Genomic DNA, 27,998 nt, shown 5'->3' on the forward strand with positions numbered 1-27,998 from the left:
GATGATGATGATGATGATTATTACCTCAGTCCTTGTAAGTATAACCTCAGTCCTTGTGCAGTATAACCTCAGCCCTTGTGCAGTATAACCTCAGTCCTTGTGCAGTATAACCTCAGCCCTTGTGCAGTATAACCTCAGTCCTTGTGCAGTATAACCTCAGTCATTGTGCAGTATCACCTCAGCCCTTGTGCAGTATAACCTCAGTCCTTGTGCAGTATAACCTCAGTCCTTGTGCAGCATAACCTCAGCCCTTGTGCAGTATAACCTCAGTCCTTGTGCAATATAACCTCAGTACTTGTGCAGTATAACCTCAGCCCTTGTGTAGTATAACCTCAGTCCTTGTGCAGTATAACCTCAGTCCTTGTGCAGTATAACCTCAGTCCTTGTGTAGGATATCCTCAGCCCTTGTGCAGTATAACCTCAGTCCTTGTGCAGTATAACCTCAGCCCTTGTGCAGTATAACCTCAGTCCTTGTGCAGTATAACCTCAGCCCTTGTGTAGTATAACCTCAGTCCTTGTGCAGTATAACCTCAGTCCTTGTGCAGTATAACCTCAGTCATTGTGCAGTATCACCTCAGCCCTTGTGCAGTATAACCTCAGTCCTTGTGCAGTATAACCTCAGTCCTTGTGCAGCATAACCTCAGCCCTTGTGCAGTATAACCTCAGTCCTTGTGCAATATAACCTCAGTACTTGTGCAGTATAACCTCAGCCCTTGTGTAGTATAACCTCAGTCCTTGTGCAGTATAACCTCAGTCCTTGTGCAGTATAACCTCAGTCCTTGTGTAGGATATCCTCAGCCCTTGTGCAGTATAACCTCAGTCCTTGTGCAGTATAACCTCAGCCCTTGTGCAGTATAACCTCAGTCCTTGTGCAGTATAACCTCAGCCCTTGTGCAGTATAACCTCAGTCCTTGTGCAGTATAACCTCAGCCCTTGTGCAGTATAACCTCAGTCCTTGTGTAGGATATCCTCAGCCCTTGTGCAGTATAACCTCAGTCCTTGTGCAGTATAACCTCAGCCCTTGTGCAGTATAACCTCAGTCCTTGTGCAGTATAACCTCAGCCCTTGTGCAGTATAACCTCAGTCCTTGTGCAGTATAACCTCAGTCCTTGTGCAGTATAACCTCAGTCCTTGTGTAGGATATCCTCAGCCCTTGTGCAGTATAACCTCAGTCCTTGTGTAGTATAACCTCAGCCCTTGTGCAGTATAACCTCAGTCCTTGTGCAGTATAACCTCAGCCCTTGTGCAGTATAACCTCAGTCCTTGTGCAGTATAACCTCAGTCCTTGTGCAGTATAACCTCAGTCCTTGTGCAGTATAACCTCAGCCCTTGTGCAGTATAACCTCAGCCCTTGTGCAGTATAACCTCAGTCCTTGTGCAGTATAACCTCAGTCCTTGTGCAGTATAACCTCAGTCCTTGTGCAGTATAACCTCAGTCCTTGTGTAGGATATCCTCAGCCCTTGTGCAGTATAACCTCAGTCCTTGTGCAGTATAACCTCAGCCCTTGTGCAGTATAACCTCAGTCCTTGTGCAGTATACCCTCAGATTACTAATTTCCACTCCTAGCTAGGGGTGGAGCACAGAGATGACTTATTATTCCTTTAAATTTTGCTAAATATTTGTAACACAAGTCCCCAATCCTGAGTTGTGTGGAGGGGCCCCAGTACAGATACAGATCTCCACTTCTGGCAGAAGAATATCTGAGGTGCACCATTTATCTTTCACTATTTGGCACACTTTACTACAATCACAAATGGGCAGACGTTCCGTCAGAGGTTTACACCACCTAGTAACAATGGGAATGGAACCTGCGGGACCTGGGCCCTTCTTTCCTTGGCTCTATAGCAGCCACATGGTCGTCTCTATAAAGAATCGCAGCTTGCTCCACTACAGAATTATTGGTCCTTAGTGGTGGACAATATGGAGCTGTATTGAGGTGCACCAGGTGCCTATAGCTCTATACTGCGCCACCATAGGGTCCCTGCATGCATGTAACTGTATTTCCCCACCACACCTGATCCTATTCTAAGCGTCCCACGCGCCTCGCTCAAGGTCGCGGTTATTAAAGTCTTTTCCTCTGTATTACCCCAGTGCACTCAGTAGAATTTCATGGAAATCTGATATTTGAGATTTGAGACTCAGATGGAGATGTTGAACAAATTCTGCCTGATTAAGCTTTTCTCCCCTCTCTGAATATATTTCAGAACGTCCTTGGGGCGGTGAGAGGAATCGCTCGCCTTCGCCTGGTGACACAATGTCGTGGTGACCTCATGCTCTTCCCTTTGGACTTTTGGTATTTCCATCAGACAGTCGCCACCAGGAAACGCCCACCAATTAGACCGCCGGAATTAATTATGAGCGCGAGGGGCGGAAGGTTTGTGCCCCTTACTTAATCCGAGCGCCAGCCAAATGAGACAATTCATTGCGCACTCCAGACGTTTCAGGCAGTGTCCTTTTTGCACTTGGCCATTTGTCACGGTCGCCTCTTATATCTGTGTTTTGCAGCAGCCGGCGCTTTCAGACACGTTGCCTTCTCCATGCTGCTCACCTAATGAAATGAACTTTGAATTTTGCTCCAAAGTCGAGTGAGTCTCCATAGAAACCGCTACGCTGAAGCTCATTGTGGCTTCCTTCATTTGCCGATGCTGTGTGATGTGCTCGCCCTTCGCCGTAGCTCATGGCGCCTTCATTATGTGAGCACTGCCTGTCCCCAGCAGACCCCTCTCTGCAGATAGGAAGAGACCTGAATCTTACCTTCGATGGTGGCTCGCTTAGGCAGGATGGTAATGGCACCTTCCGCAACCTCTTCAAGGTGACTTATTGGGCCAAATTTGGAGCCCCAGCTGTCCGATCCCACCCAGATGAAGTGTCCCACTTTGTCAGCTCTCTTTACTGCAGCCAAAACCTGTCTGGGGAAGATGAACAAGCCATGTAACAGCCTTAATAATTGGGGGTAGTCACTCATACTGTACATAGGGGATAGACATACATCAATCACATACTTGATCAGCAAGAGTCTGACTACGACTACTACATCAAAGAAGATGCTTTCAGCTGCCATGAGCCACGTTTGACATCCCCTTAGTAGCCACCAGGTTGGTCTGTTGTCTGTGGGAAGGTCCTAAGCAGTAGATGGCAGTCAATGGGGCACAAACCCCTGGGGAAAGTCCTGAGCGATATTCATTCTAATATCCAGGGGGGTCTCAGAGCCTCGATGTCGGCCAAGAAGACTTGTGGTTTACTGATCTTTGGTTAAGAAAAGAAGGAATATATATCTTTCTATGGTGACTATTTTGTTGGGACTGGTCACGTCAGTGGGTTGACACTAAAGCCATAGTTCTGCCTGTCACCCTAGTTATTATCCCGCACGTCCACCATCGAGCTCTGCCTGGTAGTTACCCCATACTTCCATCTTCAAGCTCTACCTGCGATCCTGGTAATTACCCCATAAAACTGCCATTGATCCCTGCCTGCCATCTTGGTATTTACCACATGCCTCTGCCATTGAGCCCTGCCTGTCACTCGGGCAGGTACCACATACCTCTACCATCAGACTGTGTCTGCCACCTTGGTCTTTACCCCATTCCTCTACCACTGATCTATGCTGGCCATCCTAGTAATTATCCCATATGTCCACCATTGAGGTCTGCTGGCCAACCTGGTAGTCACCCCATATGTCCACCACAGATCTCTGCCTGCCACCCTGGTAGATACCCCATTCCTCAGCCATTGAGCTCTGCCTACCAACCTGGTAGCTAGCCAATATCGCTACCATCAAGTTCTTGCCAGCCATCTTGGTATTTACTCCATACCACTACCATTGAGCCCTGCCTGTCCTTCTGGTACTTAGCCCATAACTCCACCTTCAAGCTCTACCTGCACTCCTGGTAATCACCCCATAAAACTGGCAGCGATCTCTGTCTGCCACCTTGGTAGTTACCCCATGCTTCTACCTTACCCCACACCACTGCCATAGAGCTCTGCCTGCCACCCACTGGTAGTTACCCCACACCCCTGCCATAGAGCTCCGCCTGCCACCCCCTGGTAGTTACCCCATGCCTCTATCTTACCCCACACCACTGCCATAGAGCTCTGCCTGCCACCCACTGGTAGTTACCCCACACCCCTGCCATAGAGCTCCGCCTGCCACCCCCTGGTAGTTACCCCATGCCTCTATCTTACCCCACACCACTGCCATAGAGCTCCGCCTGCCACCCCCTGGTAATTACCCCATAATCTGCCAGCCACAGACACATTCTCTCCATGCAGCGCGGTCTCATCATCCATCTAATAATTTCATGTAATACATTATAGATTGATGCTCATTTGTAGAATATGTTTGCTCCTGCAGGGCGATTGTCCACTTGCCAAATGTCTTGGAAGGTCGGAGGCGAGGAGGATGAGTGTATTAACCCTACTGACTATTCTTCATGTCCAATCATAACTGATACTTATGTGAATGGAGGCCTCAGTAAGTGCGGCTGCGGGCTCGGAGACCTGTACACAGTGATCTCACCACTTATCAGGGCGCATCAGCCATTTTACAAGCTGGTAGTGACACCGAGAAGATACAAAGCGAATGTGCAATGTGGGAGCGCAGCAGATGAAAGGTGCAGAACACCAAAGAGATGGGGAAGAGACGGCAAACAAAATAGCTGCTAATTGCACCTGTCTGTAGATTACTAATGATCCTCCCGTATCCAGCAGATGGAATTGATTTAATGATTCAGAAGGTTTCACAAGTTTTCGCTTTGTCTGAAATGTCAGATATTAATTTCCCTTACAACTTGACAAGATTCTGCAGAAGATACATTGTAACCACGTCAATTCCATCCAATCTGTCCATTACCTGATATCATTGTCGTCAATGGCAAAGACAACCACGGCCCGAGCCTGAGGCATCTCCAGCAGCTGCTTCACCAGCTTATCATAGTCCCCCGGCTTCCGGTCAGTGGGAATCCTCAAAGACTGAGCGATACAAAGTCCCCCTGGAAGAGATGGAAGACGGAACGTCTAATGAGAGGAGTAAACTATATACTACTATATATATATATATATATATATATATATATATATATATATATATACACACACACATAAGTACACACTATACTATATACTATTATATATGCACATAAGTACACACTATACACTAATATATATATATATATATATATATATATATATATATATATATATATATATATATAGTGTGTACTTATGTGCATATATAATAGTATATAGTATAGTGTGTACTTATGTGTGTGTGTATATATATATATATATATATATATATATTCTTGTACATAGGAGTAGTATTATAGTAGTTACATTCTTGTACATAGGAGCAGTATTATAGTAGTTATATTCTTGTACATAGGAGGTAGTATTATAGTAGTTATATTCTTGTACATAGGAGTAGTATTATAGTAGTTATATTCTTGTACATAGGAGGTAGTATTATAGTAGTTATATTCTTGTACATAGGAGTAGTATTATAGTAGTTATATTCTTGTACATAGGGGCAGTATTATAGTAGTTATATTCTTGTACATAGGAGTAGTATTATAGTAGTTATATTCTTGTACATAGGAGCAGTATTATAGTAGTTATATTCTTGTACATAGGGGGTAGTATTATAGTAGTTATATTCTTGTACATAGGAGTAGTATTATAGTAGTTATATTCTTGTACATAGGAGTAGTATTATAGTAGTTATATTCTTGTACATAGGAGCAGTATTATAGTAGTTATATTCTTGTACATAGGAGTAGTATTATAGTAGTTATATTCTTGTACATAGGAGCAGTATTATAGTAGTTATATTCTTGTACATAGGAGTAGTATTATAGTAGTTATATTCTTGTATATAGGAGGTAGTATTATAGTAGTTATATTCTTGTACATAGGAGCAGTATTATAGTAGTTATATTCTTGTACATAGGAGTAGTATTATAGTAGTTATATTCTTGTATATAGGAGGTAGTATTATAGTAGTTATATTCTTGTACATAGGAGCAGTATTATAGTAGTTATATTCCTGTACATAGGAGTAGTATTATAGTAGTTATATTCTTGTACATAGGAGTAGTATTATAGTAGTTATATTCTTGTATATAGGAGGTAGTATTATAGTAGTTATATTCTTGTATATAGGAGCAGTATTATAGTAGTTATATTCTTGTATATAGGAGGTAGTATTATAGTAGTTATATTCTTGTATATAGGAGGTAGTATTATAGTAGTTATATTCTTGTATATAGGAGCAGTATTATAGTAGTTATATTCTTGTACATAGGAGTAGTATTATAGTAGTTATATTCTTGTACATAGGAGTAGTATTATAGTAGTTATATTCTTGTACATAGGAGTAGTATTATAGTAGTTATATTCTTGTATATAGGAGGTAGTATTATAGTAGTTATATTCTTGTATATAGGAGGTAGTATTATAGTAGTTATATTCTTGTATATAGGAGCAGTATTATAGTAGTTATATTCTTGTACATAGGAGTAGTATTATAGTAGTTATATTCTTGTACATAGGAGCAGTATTATAGTAGTTATATTCCTGTACATAGGAGTAGTATTATAGTAGTTATATTCTTGTATATAGGAGGTAGTATTATAGTAGTTATATTCTTGTACATAGGAGGTAGTATTACAGTAGTTATATTCTTGTACATAGGAGGTAGTATTATAGTAGTTATATTCCTGTACATAGGAGTAGTATTATAGTAGTTATATTCTTGTATATAGGAGGTAGTATTATAGTAGTTATATTCTTGTACATAGGGGGTAGTATTATAGTAGTTATATTCTTGTACATAGGAGTAGTATTATAGCAGTTATATTCTTGTACATAGGAGTAGTATTACAGTAGTTATATTCTTGTATATAGGAGTAGTATTATAGTAGTTATATTCTTGTACATAGGGGGTAGTATTATAGTAGTTATATTCTTGAACATAGGAGTAGTATTATAGTAGTTATATTCTTGTACATAGGAGTAGTATTATAGTAGATATATTCTTGTACATAGGGGGTAGTATTATAGTAGTTATATTCTTGAACATAGGAGTAGTATTATAGTAGTTATATTCTTGTACATAGGAATAGTATTATAGTAGTTATATTCTTGTACATAGGAGCAGTATTATAGTAGTTATATTCTTGTACATAGGGGGTAGTATTATAGTAGTTATATTCTTGTACATAGGAGTAGTATTATAGTAGTTATATTCTTGTACATAGGAGCAGTATTATAGCAGTTATATTCTTGTACATAGGAGCAGTATTATAGCAGTTATATTCTTGTACATAGGAGTAGTATTATAGTAGTTATATTCTTGTACATAGGAGGTAGTATTATAGTAGTTATATTCTTGTACATAGGGGTAGTATTATAGTAGTTATATTCTTGTACATAGGAGGTAGTATCATAGTAGTTATATTCTTGTACATAGGAGTAGTATTATAGTAGTTATATTCTTGTACATAGGAGTAGTATTATAGTAGTTATATTCTTGTACATAGGAGTAGTATTATAGTAGTTATATTCTTGTACATAGGAGTAGTATTATAGTAGTTATATTCTTGTACATAGGAGGTAGTATTATAGTAGTTATATTCTTGTACATAGGGGGTAGGATTATAGTAGTTATATTCTTGTACATAGGAGTAGTATTATAGTAGTTATATTCTTGTACATAGGAGTAGTATTATAGTAGTTATATTCTTGTACATAGGGGTAGTATTATAGTAGTTATATTCTTGTACATAGGAGCAGTATTATAGTAGTTATATTCTTGTACATAGGAGTAGTATTATAGTAGTTATATTCTTGTACATAGGAGTAGTATTATAGTAGTTATATTCTTGTACATAGGAGGTAGTATTATAGTAGTTATATTCTTGTACATAGAAGGTAGTATTATAGTAGTTATATTCTTATACATAGGAGTAGTATTATAGTAGTTATATTCTTATACATAGGAGTAGTATTATAGTAGTTATATTCTTGTACATAGGAGTAGTATTATAGCAGTTATATTCTTGTACATAGGAGCAGTATTATAGCAGTTATATTCTTGTACATAGGAGTAGTATTATAGTAGTTATATTCTTGTACATAGGAGTAGTATTATAGTAGTTATATTCTTGTACATAGGAGTAGTATTATAGTAGTTATATTCTTATACATAGGAGTAGTATTATAGTAGTTATATTCTTGTACATAGGAGTAGTATTATAGTAGTTATATTCTTGTACATAGGAGGTAGTATTATAGTAGTTATATTCTTGTATATAGGAGTAGTATTATAGTAGTTATATTCTTGTACATAGGAGTAGTATTATAGTAGTTATATTCTTGTACATAGGAGGTAGTATTATAGTAGTTATATTCTTGTATATAGGAGTAGTATTATAGTAGTTATATTCTTGTACATAGGAGTAGTATTATAGTAGTTATATTCTTGTACATAGGAGTAGTATTATAGTAGTTATATTCTTGTACATAGGGGGTAGTATTATAGTAGGTAGTTACCGCCATTACAGTTATTCATCTAGTGGATCAGACCAGTATGTGTTTGGGTTTTAGTAGTATCAGCCATTTTTATGATCAGATGTATGCTCATACAGATTGTCACTCCCCTCCCCCGCTCCTTCTGGCTGTTCACACTACAAGCTTTGTTCAGCTCAGGACAACACTAAGAAATCTCCTTTTATGATCAGGTTTTTTGCTTCTTGCTGTGACATATAAATCCAGGGTATTTGTCTATAAATGATTCCTCATATAAGTGGACCAGACGACTTCTCTTCGGCCGTCTCTCCGCTGCCAGGTGCGGCTTCTCTCTAATGTACAATATATTACTGCCGTGTCCAAAGTGGAGGTAAAATACGCTTTCATGGCGTTCGCTCTTCACTTGAAATATAAAGTTTTATTAAGTTCCATTAAAATCCCTGAGGGGGTGATGGAGAATTTAAAGCAATTTAATTAAAGTTTATGTTTTTACGTTTATGACGTGCCGTTTACTGTCTTACTTTGTTTTAGGAGCCCTCACCCTCACAGACCTGCTTTCTGCTGTTCCCGCATCCTCTGGAAGTACATGATGGGAAATCCTGTAATGTCTCCATTGTAGAGAATGGAAACAGTGTAGCAATAAACACTGTAACAATATGGGGGGAAAGTCAATCCTGGAGGCTAAAGGTGCCCGAGATCCCCCAATACAGTATTATAGATGGCAACCGGTAATAGAGAGCAAGTGCACATGTGTATTGTGGCCAAACACCTTCAGGCAATACATCTGCTGTTTATGACCGAATATAACGTTATGTAACCGACCAAGAGCGGAAAACGTGAGAGTCCGTCTAGTAATAAATATACAAATATACCACTGCCCCATAGCCAGAGCCAAAGAGAATGGGACGTCCAACGTATCCTCCACCTAATATCATCAAGTGACACAGTGATGTCACAGTACAGAGATAATACACACAGTGATGTCACAGTACAGAGATAATACACACAGTGATGTCACAGTACAGAGATAATACACACAGTGATGTCACAGTACAGAGATAATACACACAGTGATGTCACAGTACAGGGGTAATACACACAGTGATGTCACAGTACAGGATAATACACACAGTGATGTCACAGTACAGGATAATACACACAGTGATGTCACAGTACAGGGATAATACACACAGTGATGTCACAGTACAGGATAATACACACAGTGATGTCACAGTACAGGGATAATACACACAGTGATGTCACAGTACAGGATAATACACACAGTGATGTCACAGTACAGGATAATACACACAGTGATGTCACAGTACAGGATAATACACACAGTGATGTCACAGTACAGAGATAATACACACAGTGATGTCACAGTACAGAGATAATACACACAGTGATGTCACAGTACAGGATAATACACACAGTGATGTCACAGTACAGGATAATACACACAGTGATGTCACAGTACAGGATAATACACACAGTGATGTCACAGTACAGAGATAATACACACAGTGATGTCACAGTACAGAGATAATACACACAGTGATGTCACAGTACAGGATAATACACACATTGATGTCACAGTACAGGATAATACACACAGTGATGTCACAGTACAGGGTAATACACACAGTGATGTCACAGTACAGGGTAATACACACAGTGATGTCACAGTACAGGATAATACACACAGTGATGTCACAGTACAGAGATAATACACACAGTGATGTCACAGTACAGAGATAATACACACAGTGATGTCACAGTACAGGGATAATACACACAGTGATGTCACAGTACAGGATAATACACACAGTGATGTCACAGTACAGGGTAATACACACAGTGATGTCACAGTACAGGATAATACACACAGTGATGTCACAGTACAGGATAATACACACAGTGATGTCACAGTACAGGATAATACACACAGTGATGTCACAGTACAGAGATAATACACACAGTGATGTCACAGTACAGAGATAATACACACAGTGATGTCACAGTACAGGGATAATACACACAGTGATGTCACAGTACAGGATAATACACACAGTGATGTCACAGTACAGAGATAATACACACAGTGATGTCACAGTACAGGGATAATACACACAGTGATGTCACAGTACAGGGATAATACACACAGTGATGTCACAGTACAGGATAATACACACAGTGATGTCACAGTACAGGATAATACACACAGTGATGTCACAGTACAGGATAATACACACAGTGATGTCACAGTACAGGATAATACACACAGTGATGTCACAGTAAAGGGATAATACACACAGTGATGTCACAGTACAGAGATAATACACACAGTGATGTCACAGTACAGGATAATGCACACAGTGATGTCACAGTACAGAGATAATACACACAGTGATGTCACAGTACAGGGATAATACACAAAGTGATGTCACAGTACAGAGATAATACACACAGTGATGTCACAGTACAGGATAATACACACAGTGATGTCACAGTACAGAGATAATACACACAGTGATGTCACAGTACAGGATAATACACACAGTGATGTCACAGTACAGAGATAATACACACAGTGATGTCACAGTACAGGGATAATACACACAGTGATGTCACAGTACAGGATAATACACACAGTGATGTCACAGTACAGAGATAATACACACAGTGATGTCACAGTACAGGGATAATACACACAGTGATGTCACAGTACAGGATAATACACACAGTGATGTCACAGTACAGAGATAATACACACAATGATGTCACAGTACAGAGATAATACACACAGTGATGTCACAGTACAGGGATAATACACACAGTGATGTCACAGTACAGGATAATACACACAGTGATGTCACAGTACAGAGATAATACACACAGTGATGTCACAGTACAGAGATAATACACACAGTGATGTCACAGTACAGAGATAATACACACAGTGATGTCACAGTACAGGATAATGCACACAGTGATGTCACAGTACAGAGATAATACACACAGTGATGTCACAGTACAGGGATAATACACAAAGTGATGTCACAGTACAGAGATAATACACACAGTGATGTCACAGTACAGGATAATACACACAGTGATGTCACAGTACAGAGATAATACACACAGTGATGTCACAGTACAGGATAATACACACAGTGATGTCACAGTACAGAGATAATACACACAGTGATGTCACAGTACAGGGATAATACACACAGTGATGTCACAGTACAGGATAATACACACAGTGATGTCACAGTACAGAGATAATACACACAGTGATGTCACAGTACAGGGATAATACACACAGTGATGTCACAGTACAGGATAATACACACAGTGATGTCACAGTACAGAGATAATACACACAATGATGTCACAGTACAGAGATAATACACACAGTGATGTCACAGTACAGGGATAATACACACAGTGATGTCACAGTACAGGATAATACACACAGTGATGTCACAGTACAGAGATAATACACACAGTGATGTCACAGTACAGAGATAATACACACAGTGATGTCACAGTACAGAGATAATACACACAGTGATGTCACAGTACAGGATAATACACACAGTGATGTCACAGTACAGAGATAATACACACAGTGATGTCACAGTACAGGGATAATACACACAGTGATGTCACAGTACAGAGATAATACACACAGTGATGTCACAGTACAGGGATAATACACACAGTGATGTCACAGTACAGGATAATACACACAGTGATGTCACAGTACAGAGATAATACACACAGTGATGTCACAGTACAGAGATAATACACACAGTGATGTCACAGTACAGGGATAATACACACAGTGATGTCACAGTACAGGATAATACACACAGTGATGTCACAGTACAGGGATAATACACACAGTGATGTCACAGTACAGAGATAATACACACAGTGATGTCACAGTACAGGGATAATACACACAGTGATGTCACAGTACAGGATAATACACACAGTGATGTCACAGTACAGGATAATACACACAGTGATGTCACAGTACAGGATAATGCACACAGTGATGTCACAGTACAGAGATAATACACACAGTGATGTCACAGTACAGAGATAATACACACAGTGATGTCACAGTACAGGGATAATACACACAGTGATGTCACAGTACAGGATAATACACACAGTGATGTCACAGTACAGAGATAATACACACAGTGATGTCACAGTACAGGGATAATACACACAGTGATGTCACAGTACAGAGATAATACACACAGTGATGTCACAGTACAGGGATAATACACACAGTGATGTCACAGTACAGGATAATACACACAGTGATGTCACAGTACAGAGATAATACACACAGTGATGTCACAGTACAGGGATAATACACACAGTGATGTCACAGTACAGAGATAATACACACAGTGATGTCACAGTACAGGATAATACACACAGTGATGTCACAGTACAGAGATAATACACACAGTGATGTCACAGTACAGGGATAATACACACAGTGATGTCACAGTACAGGATAATACACACAGTGATGTCACAGTACAGGATAATACACACAGTGATGTCACAGTACAGGGATAATACACACAGTGATGTCACAGTACAGGATAATACACACAGTGATGTCACAGTACAGGATAATACACACAGTGATGTCACAGTACAGGATAATACACACAGTGATGTCACAGTACAGGGATAATACACACAGTGATGTCACAGTACAGAGATAATACACACAGTGATGTCACAGTACAGGGATAATACACACAGTGATGTCACAGTACAGGGATAATACACACAGTGATGTCACAGTACAGAGATAATACACACAGTGATGTCACAGTACAGGATAATACACACAGTGATGTCACAGTACAGGGGTAATACACACAGTGATGTCACAGTACAGAGATAATACACACAGTGATGTCACAGTACAGGATAATACACACAGTGATGTCACAGTACAGGATAATACACACAGTGATGTCACAGTACAGGGATAATACACACAGTGATGTCAGTACAGAGATAATACACACAGTGATGTCACAGTACAGGGATAATACACACAGTGATGTCACAGTACAGGGATAATACACACAGTGATGTCACAGTACAGAGATAATACACACAGTGATGTCACAGTACAGGATAATACACACAGTGATGTCACAGTACAGGGGTAATACACACAGTGATGTCACAGTACAGAGATAATACACACAGTGATGTCACAGTACAGGATAATACACACAGTGATGTCACAGTACAGGATAATACACACAGTGATGTCACAGTACAGAGATAATACACACAGTGATGTCACAGTACAGGGGTAATACACACAGTGATGTCACAGTACAGGATAATACACACAGTGATGTCACAGTACAGGATAATACACACAGTGATGTCACAGTACAGGGATAATACACACAGTGATGTCACAGTACAGAGATAATACACACAGTGATGTCACAGTACAGGATAATACACACAGTGATGTCACAGTACAGAGATAATACACACAGTGATGTCACAGTACAGGGGTAATACACACAGTGATGTCACAGTACAGAGATAATACACACAGTGATGTCACAGTACAGGATAATACACACAGTGATGTCACAGTACAGGGATAATACACACAGTGATGTCACAGTACAGGGATAATACACACAGTGATGTCACAGTACAGAGATAATACACACAGTGATGTCACAGTACAGGATAATACACACAGTGATATCACAGTACAGAGATAATACACACAGTGATGTCACAGTACAGGATAATACACACAGTGATGTCACAGTACAGAGATAATACACACAGTGATGTCACAGTACAGGGGTAATACACACAGTGATGTCACAGTACAGGATAAAACACACAGTGATGTCACAGTACAGAGATAATACACACAGTGATGTCACAGTACAGGATAATACACACAGTGATGTCACAGTACAGGGATAATACACACAGTGATGTCACAGTACAGGATAAAACACACAGTGATGTCACAGTACAGAGATAATACACACAGTGATGTCACAGTACAGGATAATACACACAGTGATGTCACAGTACAGAGATAATACACACAGTGATGTCACAGTACAGGGGTAATACACACAGTGATGTCACAGTACAGGATAATACACACAGTGATGTCACAGTACAGGATAAAACACACAGTGATGTCACAGTACAGAGATAATACACACAGTGATGTCACAGTACAGGGGTAATACACACAGTGATGTCACAGTACAGGATAATACACACAGTGATGTCACAGTACAGGGGTAATACACACAGTGATGTCACAGTACAGGATAAAACACACAGTGATGTCACAGTACAGAGATAATACACACAGTGATGTCACAGTACAGGATAATACACACAGTGATGTCACAGTACAGGGGTAATACACACAGTGATGTCACAGTACAGGATAAAACACACAGTGATGTCACAGTACAGAGATAATACACACAGTGATGTCACAGTACAGAGATAATACACACAGTGATGTCACAGTACAGAGATAATACACACAGTGATGTCACAGTACAGGATAAAACACACAGTGATGTCACAGTACAGAGATAATACACACAGTGATGTCACAGTACAGAGATAATACACACAGTGATGTCACAGTACAGGATAATACACACAGTGATGTCACAGTACAGGGATAATACACACAGTGATGTCACAGTACAGGATAATACACACAGTGATGTCACAGTACAGGGGTAATACACACAGTGATGTCACAGTACAGGGATAATACACACAGTGATGTCACAGTACAGAGATAATACACACAGTGATGTCACAGTACAGGATAATACACACAGTGATGTCACAGTACAGGATAAAACACACAGTGATGTCACAGTACAGAGATAATACACACAGTGATGTCACAGTACAGAGATAATACACACAGTGATGTCACAGTACAGAGATAATACACACAGTGATGTCACAGTACAGGATAAAACACACAGTGATGTCACAGTACAGAGATAATACACACAGTGATGTCACAGTACAGAGATAATACACACAGTGATGTCACAGTACAGGATAATACACACAGTGATGTCACAGTACAGGGATAATACACACAGTGATGTCACAGTACAGGATAATACACACAGTGATGTCACAGTACAGGGGTAATACACACAGTGATGTCACAGTACAGGGATAATACACACAGTGATGTCACAGTACAGAGATAATACACGCAGTGATGTCACAGTACAGGGGTAATACACACAGTGATGTCACAGTACAGGATAATACACACAGTGATGTCACAGTACAGAGATAATACACACAGTGATGTCACAGTACAGAGATAATACACACAGTGATGTCACAGTACAGAGATAATACACACAGTGATGTCACAGTACAGGATAAAACACACAGTGATGTCACAGTACAGAGATAATACACACAGTGATGTCACAGTACAGAGATAATACACACAGTGATGTCACAGTACAGGATAATACACACAGTGATGTCACAGTACAGGGATAATACACACAGTGATGTCACAGTACAGGATAATACACACAGTGATGTCACAGTACAGGGGTAATACACACAGTGATGTCACAGTACAGGGATAATACACACAGTGATGTCACAGTACAGAGATAATACACACAGTGATGTCACAGTACAGGGGTAATACACACAGTGATGTCACAGTACAGGATAATACACACAGTGATGTCACAGTACAGAGATAATACACACAGTGATGTCACAGTACAGAGATAATACACACAGTGATGTCACATTACAGGGGTAATACACACAGTGATGTCACAGTACAGGATAATACACACAGTGATGTCACAGTACAGGGGTAATACACACAGTGATGTCACAGTACAGGATAAAACACACAGTGATGTCACAGTACAGGATAAAACACACAGTGATGTCACAGTACAGAGATAATACACACAGTGATGTCACAGTACAGGATAATACACACAGTGATGTCACAGTACAGGGGTAATACACACAGTGATGTCACAGTACAGGATAAAACACACAGTGATGTCACAGTACAGAGATAATACACACAGTGATGTCACAGTACAGAGATAATACACACAGTGATGTCACAGTACAGAGATAATACACACAGTGATGTCACAGTACAGGATAAAACACACAGTGATGTCACAGTACAGAGATAATACACACAGTGATGTCACAGTACAGAGATAATACACACAGTGATGTCACAGTACAGGATAATACACACAGTGATGTCACAGTACAGGGATAATACACACAGTGATGTCACAGTACAGGATAATACACACAGTGATGTCACAGTACAGGGGTAATACACACAGTGATGTCACAGTACAGGGATAATACACACAGTGATGTCACAGTACAGAGATAATACACACAGTGATGTCACAGTACAGGGGTAATACACACAGTGATGTCACAGTACAGGATAATACACACAGTGATGTCACAGTACAGGGGTAATACACACAGTGATGTCACAGTACAGGGATAATACACACAGTGATGTCACAGTACAGAGATAATACACACAGTGATGTCACAGTACAGAGATAATACACACAGTGATGTCACAGTACAGAGATAATACACACAGTGATGTCACAGTACAGAGATAACATACATAGTGTATACAAAGCTTCATTTCCCCATTGAAGCTGATGTATATACCTGTGCTGACTACTATTACACTGTCTGTGCGCCCCCTGCTGGTCCGGAGGATTACCACATTACTTCCATGTCTAGCACATACAGGTCACCCCTCTTGGTGTTTAGTAAGTCTCCCTACCCCCTTGTATACAATCCTATTGTCTCGTCAGCCTTGACGTCGTTCATTACATTCCCCATCTAACAATTCACGGCTACATTAATTTGCCAGCTGGATTTGCTTAGTTGCGTCTCTCGTCCGACCTAATTGGATTATTAATTAAGTGAAATAGAGACAAATTATTTTTTTCCACTTATTTGGCTGAAAAGATCCTCTTGACGAAGCTTTTTTTAGTTGAGTTGGATTGCATCAAGGGGAAGTTATGAAAGCCTATCTCGGTTTAATTAGAAGAGCTCGCGCCTGCTGAATTGATGAGAGGGACGTGCGACGCTCACATCACAATTATTCTGCTGTATATGAAAGCCGGAACAATTCTACAGAATGACTGAGAGCAGCCACGTGAAACATCCCCGTCCAGCCAGTGCCTCCTGGTGCAGCTCTCATGACAAGTAAATATAGAAGAAATAATCATTTATCCCCAGATCTGATGAAATCTATGAATATCAATTGTCAGCAGATGAATGGGAGAGCTGCAGTACCACTGATGGCCACTACACAAGCTATGGCGCTGTCCTGCTGCCTGTTCTGCAGCTTTATCAATCAAGCGATCAGTCGGGACATGTGGAGTTGGATCTCGGCCAGTCCAATACGCCTGAGCTAGTCTAAGGATAGGTCATCAATATCACAGTCTTGCTGAAGCCTTCTAAGCGCTAGACTACATGCTCTGCACTCTAATGGTCGGTAGATTTCCAATAAAATTTGCACAATCAATAGTACAAGTGAACGTAAGAAACTTTGTAATGTGTCTTAGAGAAAAATGCTCCTTTCTTCATTGATTGCCTTTTCCTAAACTCTTCAATCTTTGCTGAATCCGTCTTAAGTCTCCTAATACAGAGAGCCAGTTCATAGAGTGATCAGATTACAAACCAATAGAAGTCTATGGAGGGGGAAGGAGGAGGAGCCAAGTAAGAGACTGGAATAGACCTGCTGGGGAGGTTCATAGTAAGTTTCCTATCTCACCCCAAGTGCTTTATTCACATCACTACAGCTCAGAACATCAATCAGCACCAGCTTAATGAGAGAACTGCAGTACCATGTATGGCCACTACACTAGGTGGGGAGCTGTGTCTGTCCTGCAGCCTCATCTCCCAACTGATCAGTCGGATGGAGAGATATGGAGGGTGAGATACGGGTGGGGAGATATGGATGGAGAGATACAGGTGGGGAGATATGGATGGTGAGATACGGATGGAGAGATATGGATGGTAAGATATGGATGGAGAGATATGGATGTGAGATACGGATGGAGAGATGTGGATGGTGAGATACAGGTGGGGAGATATGAATGGTGAGATACAGGTGGGGAGATATGGAGGGTGATATATGGAGGGTGAAATACGGATGGAGAGATACAGAGGGTGAGATACGGATGGAGCGATACGGAGGGTGAGATACGGATGGAGAGATACAGAGGGTGAGGTACGGATGGGGAGATACGGAAGGAGAGATATGGATGGTGAGATACGGGTGGGGAGATATGGATGGTAAGATACGGATGGAGAGATATGGAGGGAGAGATATGGAGGGTGATATATGGAGGGTGAGATACAGATGGAGGGTGAGATATGGATGGGGAGATATGGAGGGTGATATACGGAGGGTGAGATACAGATGAAGAGATAGGAATGAAGAGATACAGGGGCCACATGGTGGCTCATTTGTTAGCAGTGCAGCCTTGCAGCGCTGGAGTCCTGGTGTTCAAATCCTGCCAAGGGCAAAAAGCCATCTGCAAGAAATTTGTATGTTCTTCCCGTGTTTGCATGGACTTCCATCCCATATTCCAAAGACATACTGATAAAGGTAAATGTACATTGTGAGCTCTATGGGGGGCTGTATATGGGGCTCACAATCTACATAAAAAAAAAAAAGGAATGGAGAGATATGGATGGAAAGATACGGAGCCTGAGAGTCACAAGTTCTAACATTGTTACCCTTTTGCTCATCAGTGTATATAATGGCTGTATGTAGAGTTACTCCTCTTGTAGAGACTCTGCAGCTGATGTGTTGTATATACAGGCTATATACAAGATATATACAGGCTATATACAGGATATATACAGGCTATATACAGGCTATATACGGGTACACAGGCAGTTATAACAAGGGCCACATGAGGCTCCACACGCCTGCGCGCTACCTCTGCACTATTCCGTACGGTTCGGTTCCCATTATGGCGTCCTCATCTATTTTTAGAGTCAGAGACTGACAGCGCAGATCTTCGAGCACCCATCACGCTGCGGTTTGGGATGTGTATGACGCCAGCCGCAGAGACCCCCATCGCTCCGCACAGTCTCCTTTGCTTTTGATCTGGGTAAAGCTTTGATCAAACCTCGTGCTGCGTAACCCACCAGGGTCCCCGAGCTCCACTCCCAAACATTTCACTTCCTCTTCTCTTCTCCCCCTCCCCCATGTCCTAAAAACTGAACAGAGAGCTATAACGGCCTGAAGACTGAATACTCTATAACTACTGTGGTATCTTAAAGGGACGGTCCAGTCTCATGTAGATAAAGCTTTAAGGGTTTGTCTGATGTCCCTAACCTCCATTATACACAATCAGGATCAAAGTCAGATTTTTTTTAACCCCTGGATGTCAGGTGATATCACCTGAGTCTCTGCAGTGACCACTACAGGAGAAATGTGGTATTACACCCTGACCATTGCAATGACTATCGCCCCACGTGGTACCTGGAGGGGCCGGGTCTGTGCTCTGGCTGATAAATGGAGGCCAAAGTGAAGGATCTTCCTCCATATGTCTAGAAGAGGTGTCTTCATGAGCCAATGGGAAGTCCTGGAAGAGCTGGGTGACAACCAACATGGCGGCATGTAATACATACAGAGCGTTCTCATCTATTGAAGGGACCTTGTCCATATGGCCACTGTAATAGCCAACATATTAGTGATCACCCAGCTTTCCCAGATGCAGATGAAAGGATAGTAAAGACTTACAGGCTTGTATTTATAGGGATACTTTCTATTTCAGTAATTTGCCTCCATCTTGGTTTCCAGGATTATCTATTAGAAGCCCCTGACCCAGTGGGGTAATTATATTTTGGGGACTGGGGGGGGTAGTGCTACAATGGGAGATTATCTGATGAAGAAAGTGCGGCTACTTAATATGTAGACGGTACGGAGCTGTGTCTGCGCGGTTGTCAGCGCGGTGACAGATCAGGAGCAGGTAAAAATAGGCTGGCGCGAATTCCCACCTTCACATCTCTGGAGGGGGGGGGGGGGGAGGTGAAGAAGTGGGGGGAGGGGGAGACAAATTTCATTTTGGCTTTTATTCCAGCTAAGGAGGTTTAAATTAGATCAGGTGTAATAATCTCATCCCACGTTCAGCAGATGCTTCCCGATCCTGCCACGTGTCCTCGCTGTACAATGGGCAGGTAACAAGAGAAGACAGAACATGGGGGGGGGGGGCACTTAAAGGGGATGTCCGGGATAGGGATAATGAAAGGTGCTACAATTTACTCATGGACTTTGTGTATTGTAACTTAAGGTTCCAGATCTCTGCTTAATGTCAGTGAATGGAGACAGAGATGAAACTGTTCACAGCAGAAGGTTTATTACAAAAACATCAAAAGTGTAAGAACGTGACAAGATCCCACATTATAAGAAAGTGAGAAGATCCTACATTGTAAGAAAGTGAGAAGATCCTACATTGTAAGAAAGTGAGAAGATCCTACATTGTAAGAAAGTGAGAAGATCCTACATTGTGAGAAAGTGAGAAGATCCTACATTGTAAGAAAGGGAGAAGATCCTACATTGTAAGAAAGGGAGAAGATCCTAAATTGTAAGAAAGGGATAAGATCCTACATTATAAGAAAGGAGAAGATCCTACATTGTAAGAAAGGAAAAGATCCTACATTGTAAGAAAGGAAAAGATCCTACATTGTAAGAAAGGAAAAGATCCCACATTGTAAGAAAGGGAGAAGATCCTACATTATAAGAAAGGGAGAAGATCCTACATTATAAGAAAGGCAGAAGATCCCACATTATAAGAAAGGGAGAAGATCCTACATTGTAAGAAAGGAGAAGATCCTACATTATAAGAAAGGGGGAAGATCCTACATTGTAAGAAAGGAAAAGATCCTACATTGTAAGAAAGGGAGAAAATCCTACATTGTAAAAAAGGAGAAGATCCTACATTATTAGAAAGGGAGAAGATCCTACATTATAAGAAAGGAGGAGATCCTACATTATAAGAAAGGGAGAAGATCCTACATTGTAAGAAAGGAAGAAGATCCTACATTATAAGAAAGGGAGAAGATCCTACATTATAAGAAAGGGAGAAGATCCTACATTATAAGAAAGAGAGAAGATCCAACATTGTAAGAAAGGGAGAAGATCCAACATTGTAAGAAAGGGAGAAGATCCTACATTATAAGAAAGGGAGAAGATCCAACATTGTAAGAAAGGGAGAAGATCCTACATTATAAGAAAGGAGGAGATCCTACATTATAAGAAAGGGAGAAGATCCTACATTATAAGAAAGGAGGAGATCCTACATTATAAGAAAGGCAGAAGATCCTACATTGTAAGAAAGGGAGAAGATCCTACATTATAAGAAAGGAGAAGATCCTACATTATAAGAAAGGGAGAAGATCCTACATTATAAGAAAGGGAGAAGATCCAACATTGTAAGAAAGGGAGAAAATCGTACATTGTAAGAAAGGGAGAAGATCCTACATCATAAGAAAGGGAGAAGATCCTACATTATAAGAAAGGGAGAAGATCCTACATTGTAAGAAAAGCAGAAGATCCTACATTATAAGAAAGGGAGAAGATCCCACATTATAAGAAAGGGAGAAGATCCTACATTATAAGAAAGGCAGAATATCCTACATTGTAAGAAAGGGAGAAGATCCTACATTGTAAGAAAGGGAGGAGATCCTACAATATGAGAAAGGGAGAAGATCCTACATTATAAGAAAGGAGAAGATCCTACATTATAAGAAAGGGAGAAGATCCTACATTATAAGAAAGGAGAAGATCCTACATTGTAAGAAAGGGAGAAGATCCTACAATATGAGAAAGTGAGAAGATCCTACATTATAAGAAAGGGAGAAGATCCTACATTATAAGAAAGGAGAAGATCCTACATTGTAAGAAAGTGAGAAGATCCTACATTATAAGAAAGGGAGAAGATCCTACATTATAAGAAAGGGAGAAGATACTACATTATAAGACGGGGAGAAGATCCTACATTATAAGACGGGGAGAAGATCCTACATTATAAGAAAGGGAGAAGATCCTACATTATAAGAAAGGGAGAAGATCCTACATTATAAGAAAGGGAGAAGATACTACATTATAAGACGGGGAGAAGATCCTACATTATAAGACGGGGAGAAGATCCTACATTATAAGACGGGGAGAAGATCCTACATTATAAGACGGGGAGAAGATCCTACATTATAAGACGGGGAGAAGATCCTACATTATAAGAAAGGGAGAACATCCTACATTATAAGAAAGGGAGAAGATCCTACATTATAAGAAAGGGAGAAGATCCCACATTATAAGAAAGGGAGAAGATCCTACATTATAAGAAAGGGAGAAGAACCTACACTATGAGAAAGGGAGAAGATCCTACATTATAAGAAAGGAGAAGATCCTACATTGTAAGAAAGGGAGAAGATCCTACATTATAAGAAAGGGAGAAGATCCCACATTATAAGAAAGGGAGAAGATCCCACATTATAAGAAAGGGAGAAGATCCTACATTATAAGAAAGGGAGAAGAACCTACACTATGAGAAAGGGAGAAGATCCTACATTATAAGAAAGGAGAAGATCCTACATTGTAAGAAAGGGAGAAGATCCTACAATATGAGAAAGTGAGAAGATCCTACATTATAAGAAAGGGAGAAGATCCTACATTATAAGAAAGGGAGAAGATCCTACATTGTAAGAAAGGGAGAAGATCCTACATTATAAGACGGGGAGAAGATCCTACATTATAAGACGGGGAGAAGATCCTACATTATAAGACGGGGAGAAGATCCTACATTATAAGATGGGGAGAAGATCCTACATTGAAAGAAAGTGAGAAGATGCTACATTGTAAGAAAGTGAGAAGATCCTACATTATAAGAAAGGGAAAAGATCCTACATTATAAGACGGGGAGAAGATCCTACATTATAAGACGGGGAGAAGATCCTACATTATAAGACGGGGAGAAGATCCTACATTATAAGAAAGGGAGAAGATCCTACATTATAAGAAAGGGACAAATCTGACGTATGTTCCAAAACACAATCTTCCTTTTCTATCTATTACTATCTATTGCTCTCCTCTCTGACCACTTTGGGCACCACAGATGGTCGAGGCTTCTTCCTACATGGTGTAGACTTGGCCGTCACCGCCCTGCGTGTTCTCGCCCTTACCCTTGATACAATGTAACCTTCTTCTTCGCATTCTGTCCCCTTTGATGACTGAGGCCTTGACGCTGAGGTTTTGATGGTCCTGCGGCGCGGCGTCTTCTTACCCCCTCCCCAGGATTGATATATACGATAAAGCCCAGGCTTCTGATCTTCCATGTTAATTCCCAGCGCTGTCAATACGAGTTACAATGAGAAAACAGACAAATTGCTTTGACTTGTGGGGCAGGACTGGGCCCAGTATGAGGTATTTGCCTATTAAGTGTAAATGACTGGATCATAATTGGCTGCTCTCTCATCTGCCGCCGCCACCGCCGCCGCTCTATACACTAATGTCACTTGGACAGATTTTATTAAGTCATTTTGTTTTCAAGTGTATAGAAAGAGCTGTAAACGCGTTTGGCGTGGAGGGATGAGCGCGCCGGGTATTAGCCGCAGTCCGCCGAGAGGCGCCGTATTTTACCTTTATTTGGAAAGTGTGCGTTGTGCTCTTTATTGCGCGTATGTATCACTCTTGGTGCTCGCGTCACGTTTAATGTTGCTGCCTTAAAAATGACACATGTCTCATAAAACATTACTGATGTCATCCACGCAGCGATATCAGAAAGTGTCCGCAGGGAGACGTCCCCCGAGAACGTCCCAGCAAATCTCACCGCCAAAGCGCCGACAACCCGGAATCCTCCAAACAGCCATAGAGCTATAGTGGAGGCTGCAGATGTGGATGTGCCCTGGAGGGCTGCAAAGTGATAGTACAGGGGCCCCTAGTAGAGATTACAGGGGCCACTGCCTCTGATATACACAGCACACGGCTCCTACACGTCACATAAATAAAAATGTTGCAAGGTCAGGAAACATGAAATAGATGCAGAGCGCCACCTAGGAAACACAGGAGGAACTGCTGCGCCCGGCCCAGGGAAATGCAACTAACACAGGACCCTCACTGATCAGCAAACCGCTGCCTGCCCTGTATATAATAACATAGAATAGAATGAGCAATCCCTATATAATAAAAAATACTGTGACATCACTGTGTGTATTATCTCTGTACTGTGACATTACTGTGTGTATTATCCTGTACTGTGACATCACTGTGTGTATTATCCTGTACTGTGACATCACTGTGTGTATTATCCCTGTACTGTGACATCACTGTGTGTATTATCCTGTACTGTGACATCACTGTGTGTATTATCTCTGTACTGTGACATCACTGTGTGTATTATCCTGTACTGTGACATCACTGTGTGTATTATCTCTGTACTGTGACATCACTGTGTGTATTATCCTGTACTGTGACATCACTGTGTGTATTATCCTGTACTGTGACATCACTGTGTGTATTATCTCTGTACTGTGACATCACTGTGTGTATTATCCCTGTACTGTGACATCACTGTGTGTATTATCCTGTACTGTGACATCACTGTGTGTATTATCCTGTACTGTGACATCACTGTGTGTATTATCCTGTACTGTGACATCACTGTGTGTATTATCTCTGTACTGTGACATCACTGTGTGTATTATCTCTGTACTGTGACATCACTGTGTGTATTATCCTGTACTGTGACATCACTGTGTGTATTATCCCTGTACTGTGACATCACTGTGTGTATTATCCTGTACTGTGACATCACTGTGTATTATCCTGTACTGTGACATCACTGTGTGTATTATCTCTGTACTGTGACATCACTGTGTGTATTATCCTGTACTGTGACATCACTGTGTGTATTATCCTGTACTGTGACATCACTGTGTGTATTACCCTGTACTGTGACATCACTGTGTGTATTACCCTGTACTGTGACATCACTGTGTGTATTATCCTGTACTGTGACATCACTGTGTGTATTATCCTGTACTGTGACATCACTGTGTGTATTATCCCTGTACTGTGACATCACTGTGTGTATTATCCCTGTACTGTGACATCACTGTGTGTATTTTCCTGTACTGTGACATCACTGTGTGTATTATCCCTGTACTGTGACATCACTGTGTGTATTTTCCTGTACTGTGACATCACTGTGTGTATTATCCCTGTACTGTGACATCACTGTGTGTATTTTCCTGTACTGTGACATCACTGTGTGTATTATCTCTGTACTGTGACATCACTGTGTGTATTATCCCTGTACTGTGACATCACTGTGTGTATTATCCCTGTACTGTGACATCACTGTGTGTATTTTCCTGTACTGTGACATCACTGTGTGTATTATCTCTGTACTGTGACATCACTGTGTGTATTATCCCTGTACTGTGACATCACTGTGTGTATTATCCTGTACTGTGACATCACTGTGTGTATTATCCTGTACTGTGACATCACTGTGTGTATTTTCCTGTACTGTGACATCACTGTGTTTAGGTTTTGTTATGAAGCTCCATGGTTACCAGTGACATTAATATATAACTTGATACAATGTATCTTGTTCCTTGTAATCTCCAGTTTATGCTTCGGATGCTTAACACACATTTTACTTACAGCTTGTATTTACTGAAATCCGGGTGCATTCCCACGGAGTAATTTGCCGCGTGACCTGGCACGTATACGCCGTGTGAGATTTTGAGCGCCGTATACGTTCCCATTGATTGAGTCTGGATCGTATACGCCACGTTATTTTGTGGCTGTGATTTTGCGGAAGACCTGGAAGAGCCGTTTATGTGACATTTTTCCTGTAACTTCAACAATCCCATCCCCCAAATCTCTCGGTCTATCTTGATATTCAGGTCTGTTCTGCTCATGAATAGAATTCCAGAACAATGACTGACATTTACATGTGTGGGGCAGCCGAGTACAGAGAATATCGGAGTCACCTTATATAATACTGATGTATATGGTGATTTATCATATTAACCCCTTCAGTACTGCACGCGTCGCCCATTACCCATGTAAGAGAACAGAGGACCCGGATCCGGCTCACACAGGAGGAAGATTTGGGATTAAATTTTTTTAACTTTATTGGCCGAATTAAATTCAGCAGCAGAAGTGTTAAGTGACGGAGGGCGATACAGATAGAAAGTGAGCGCGGGATCCAATCGATATCCGTGTCATTGCACAATTAACCTATTAAAATGTAAGATATCTCTAAAGGATTCTAATTAGTAAATACAAGACCTAATGGGCACCGGGCGCCAAAATCCCATTAACTGCAATGTGAACGAGCGTCAGATCCCGGGGTCCCCCAGGAACTGGTCTGTGGATTGAACCTGTTGCATTCTGGGTACTCTGCATGGAGCTGCTATATATGTGCAACTGTATACATATTTCATATGGCGACACATCACAGGATAAAACCGCGGCGTTATCTCCTACAGGGGGAGGGGGATGTACGCAGCCTAGCACACTGACACAACTCTCCAGAGACGTCAGGAAAGGGCAGAAGACGAGGAGGCGACTTGTTCTCATGTCCCTGCCTAATACTCAATATGTCAGAACAAGCCCCAAAATAAGAGCGCGGCACAAGTCAGCAGCGGAGACTTAAAGGGATATTCCAGGGAAAAACATAAAATAAAGACATAGGTGCAACCCCCCCCCCCCCATCCTATAAGATCCTGCAACCCCCTGTATAAGGCTGAATGCACACAATGATCTTACACTAAAGGACTGCAGAATAGTGAGCGCAGCTCTGGAGTATAATACAGGATAAATAATGTAATGTATGTACACAGTGACTGCACCAGCAGAATAGTGAGCGCAGATCTGGGGTATAATACAGGATAAGTAATGTAATGTATGTACACAGTGACTGTACCAGCAGAATAGTGAGCGCAGCTCTGGAGTATAATACAGGATAAGTAATGTAATGTATGTACACAGTGACTGCACCAGCAGAATAGTGAGCGCAGATCTGGGGTATAATACAGGATAAGTAATGTAATGTATGTACACAGTGACTGCACCAGCAGAATAGTGAGCGCAGCTCTGGAGTATAATACAGGATAAGTAATGTAATGTATGTACACAGTGACTGCACCAGCAGAATAGTGAGGGCAGCTCTGGAGTATAATACAGGGTAAGTAATGTAATGTATGTACACAGTGACTGCACCAGCAGAATAGTGAGCGCAGCTCTGGAGTATAATACAGGATAAGTAATGTAATGTATGTACACAGTGACTGCACCAACAGA

The 27,998-nt window shown here is 41.0% G+C and overlaps 1 protein-coding gene and 1 long non-coding RNA gene across 2 annotated transcripts in view; one reads left to right on the forward strand and one right to left on the reverse strand.

Moving 5' to 3' along the window:
- LOC142218229 (uncharacterized) overlaps positions 1 to 13,743 on the forward strand; it is a 108,479-nt gene extending 94,736 nt beyond the window's left edge. Inside the window, exons 2-3 of the long non-coding RNA XR_012717450.1 lie at positions 13,523 to 13,642; positions 13,706 to 13,743. This is a non-coding gene — a long non-coding RNA (uncharacterized LOC142218229). The remainder of the gene's footprint in view (positions 1 to 13,522; positions 13,643 to 13,705) is intronic.
- The window catches only part of GRM7 (glutamate metabotropic receptor 7), a 301,873-nt gene that overhangs the window by 129,597 nt on the left and 144,278 nt on the right, over positions 1 to 27,998 (reverse strand). The window contains exons 3-4 of the mRNA XM_075286784.1: positions 4,851 to 4,989; positions 2,756 to 2,910 (exon numbers count right to left, since the gene is read on the reverse strand). Of these exons, the coding sequence (XP_075142885.1) occupies positions 2,756 to 2,910; positions 4,851 to 4,989 (294 nt within the window). The remainder of the gene's footprint in view (positions 1 to 2,755; positions 2,911 to 4,850; positions 4,990 to 27,998) is intronic.

This window comes from Leptodactylus fuscus, chromosome 9, assembly GCF_031893055.1.
Source record: "Leptodactylus fuscus isolate aLepFus1 chromosome 9, aLepFus1.hap2, whole genome shotgun sequence".
In the NCBI taxonomy this organism is placed as follows: Eukaryota; Metazoa; Chordata; class Amphibia; order Anura; family Leptodactylidae; genus Leptodactylus; species Leptodactylus fuscus.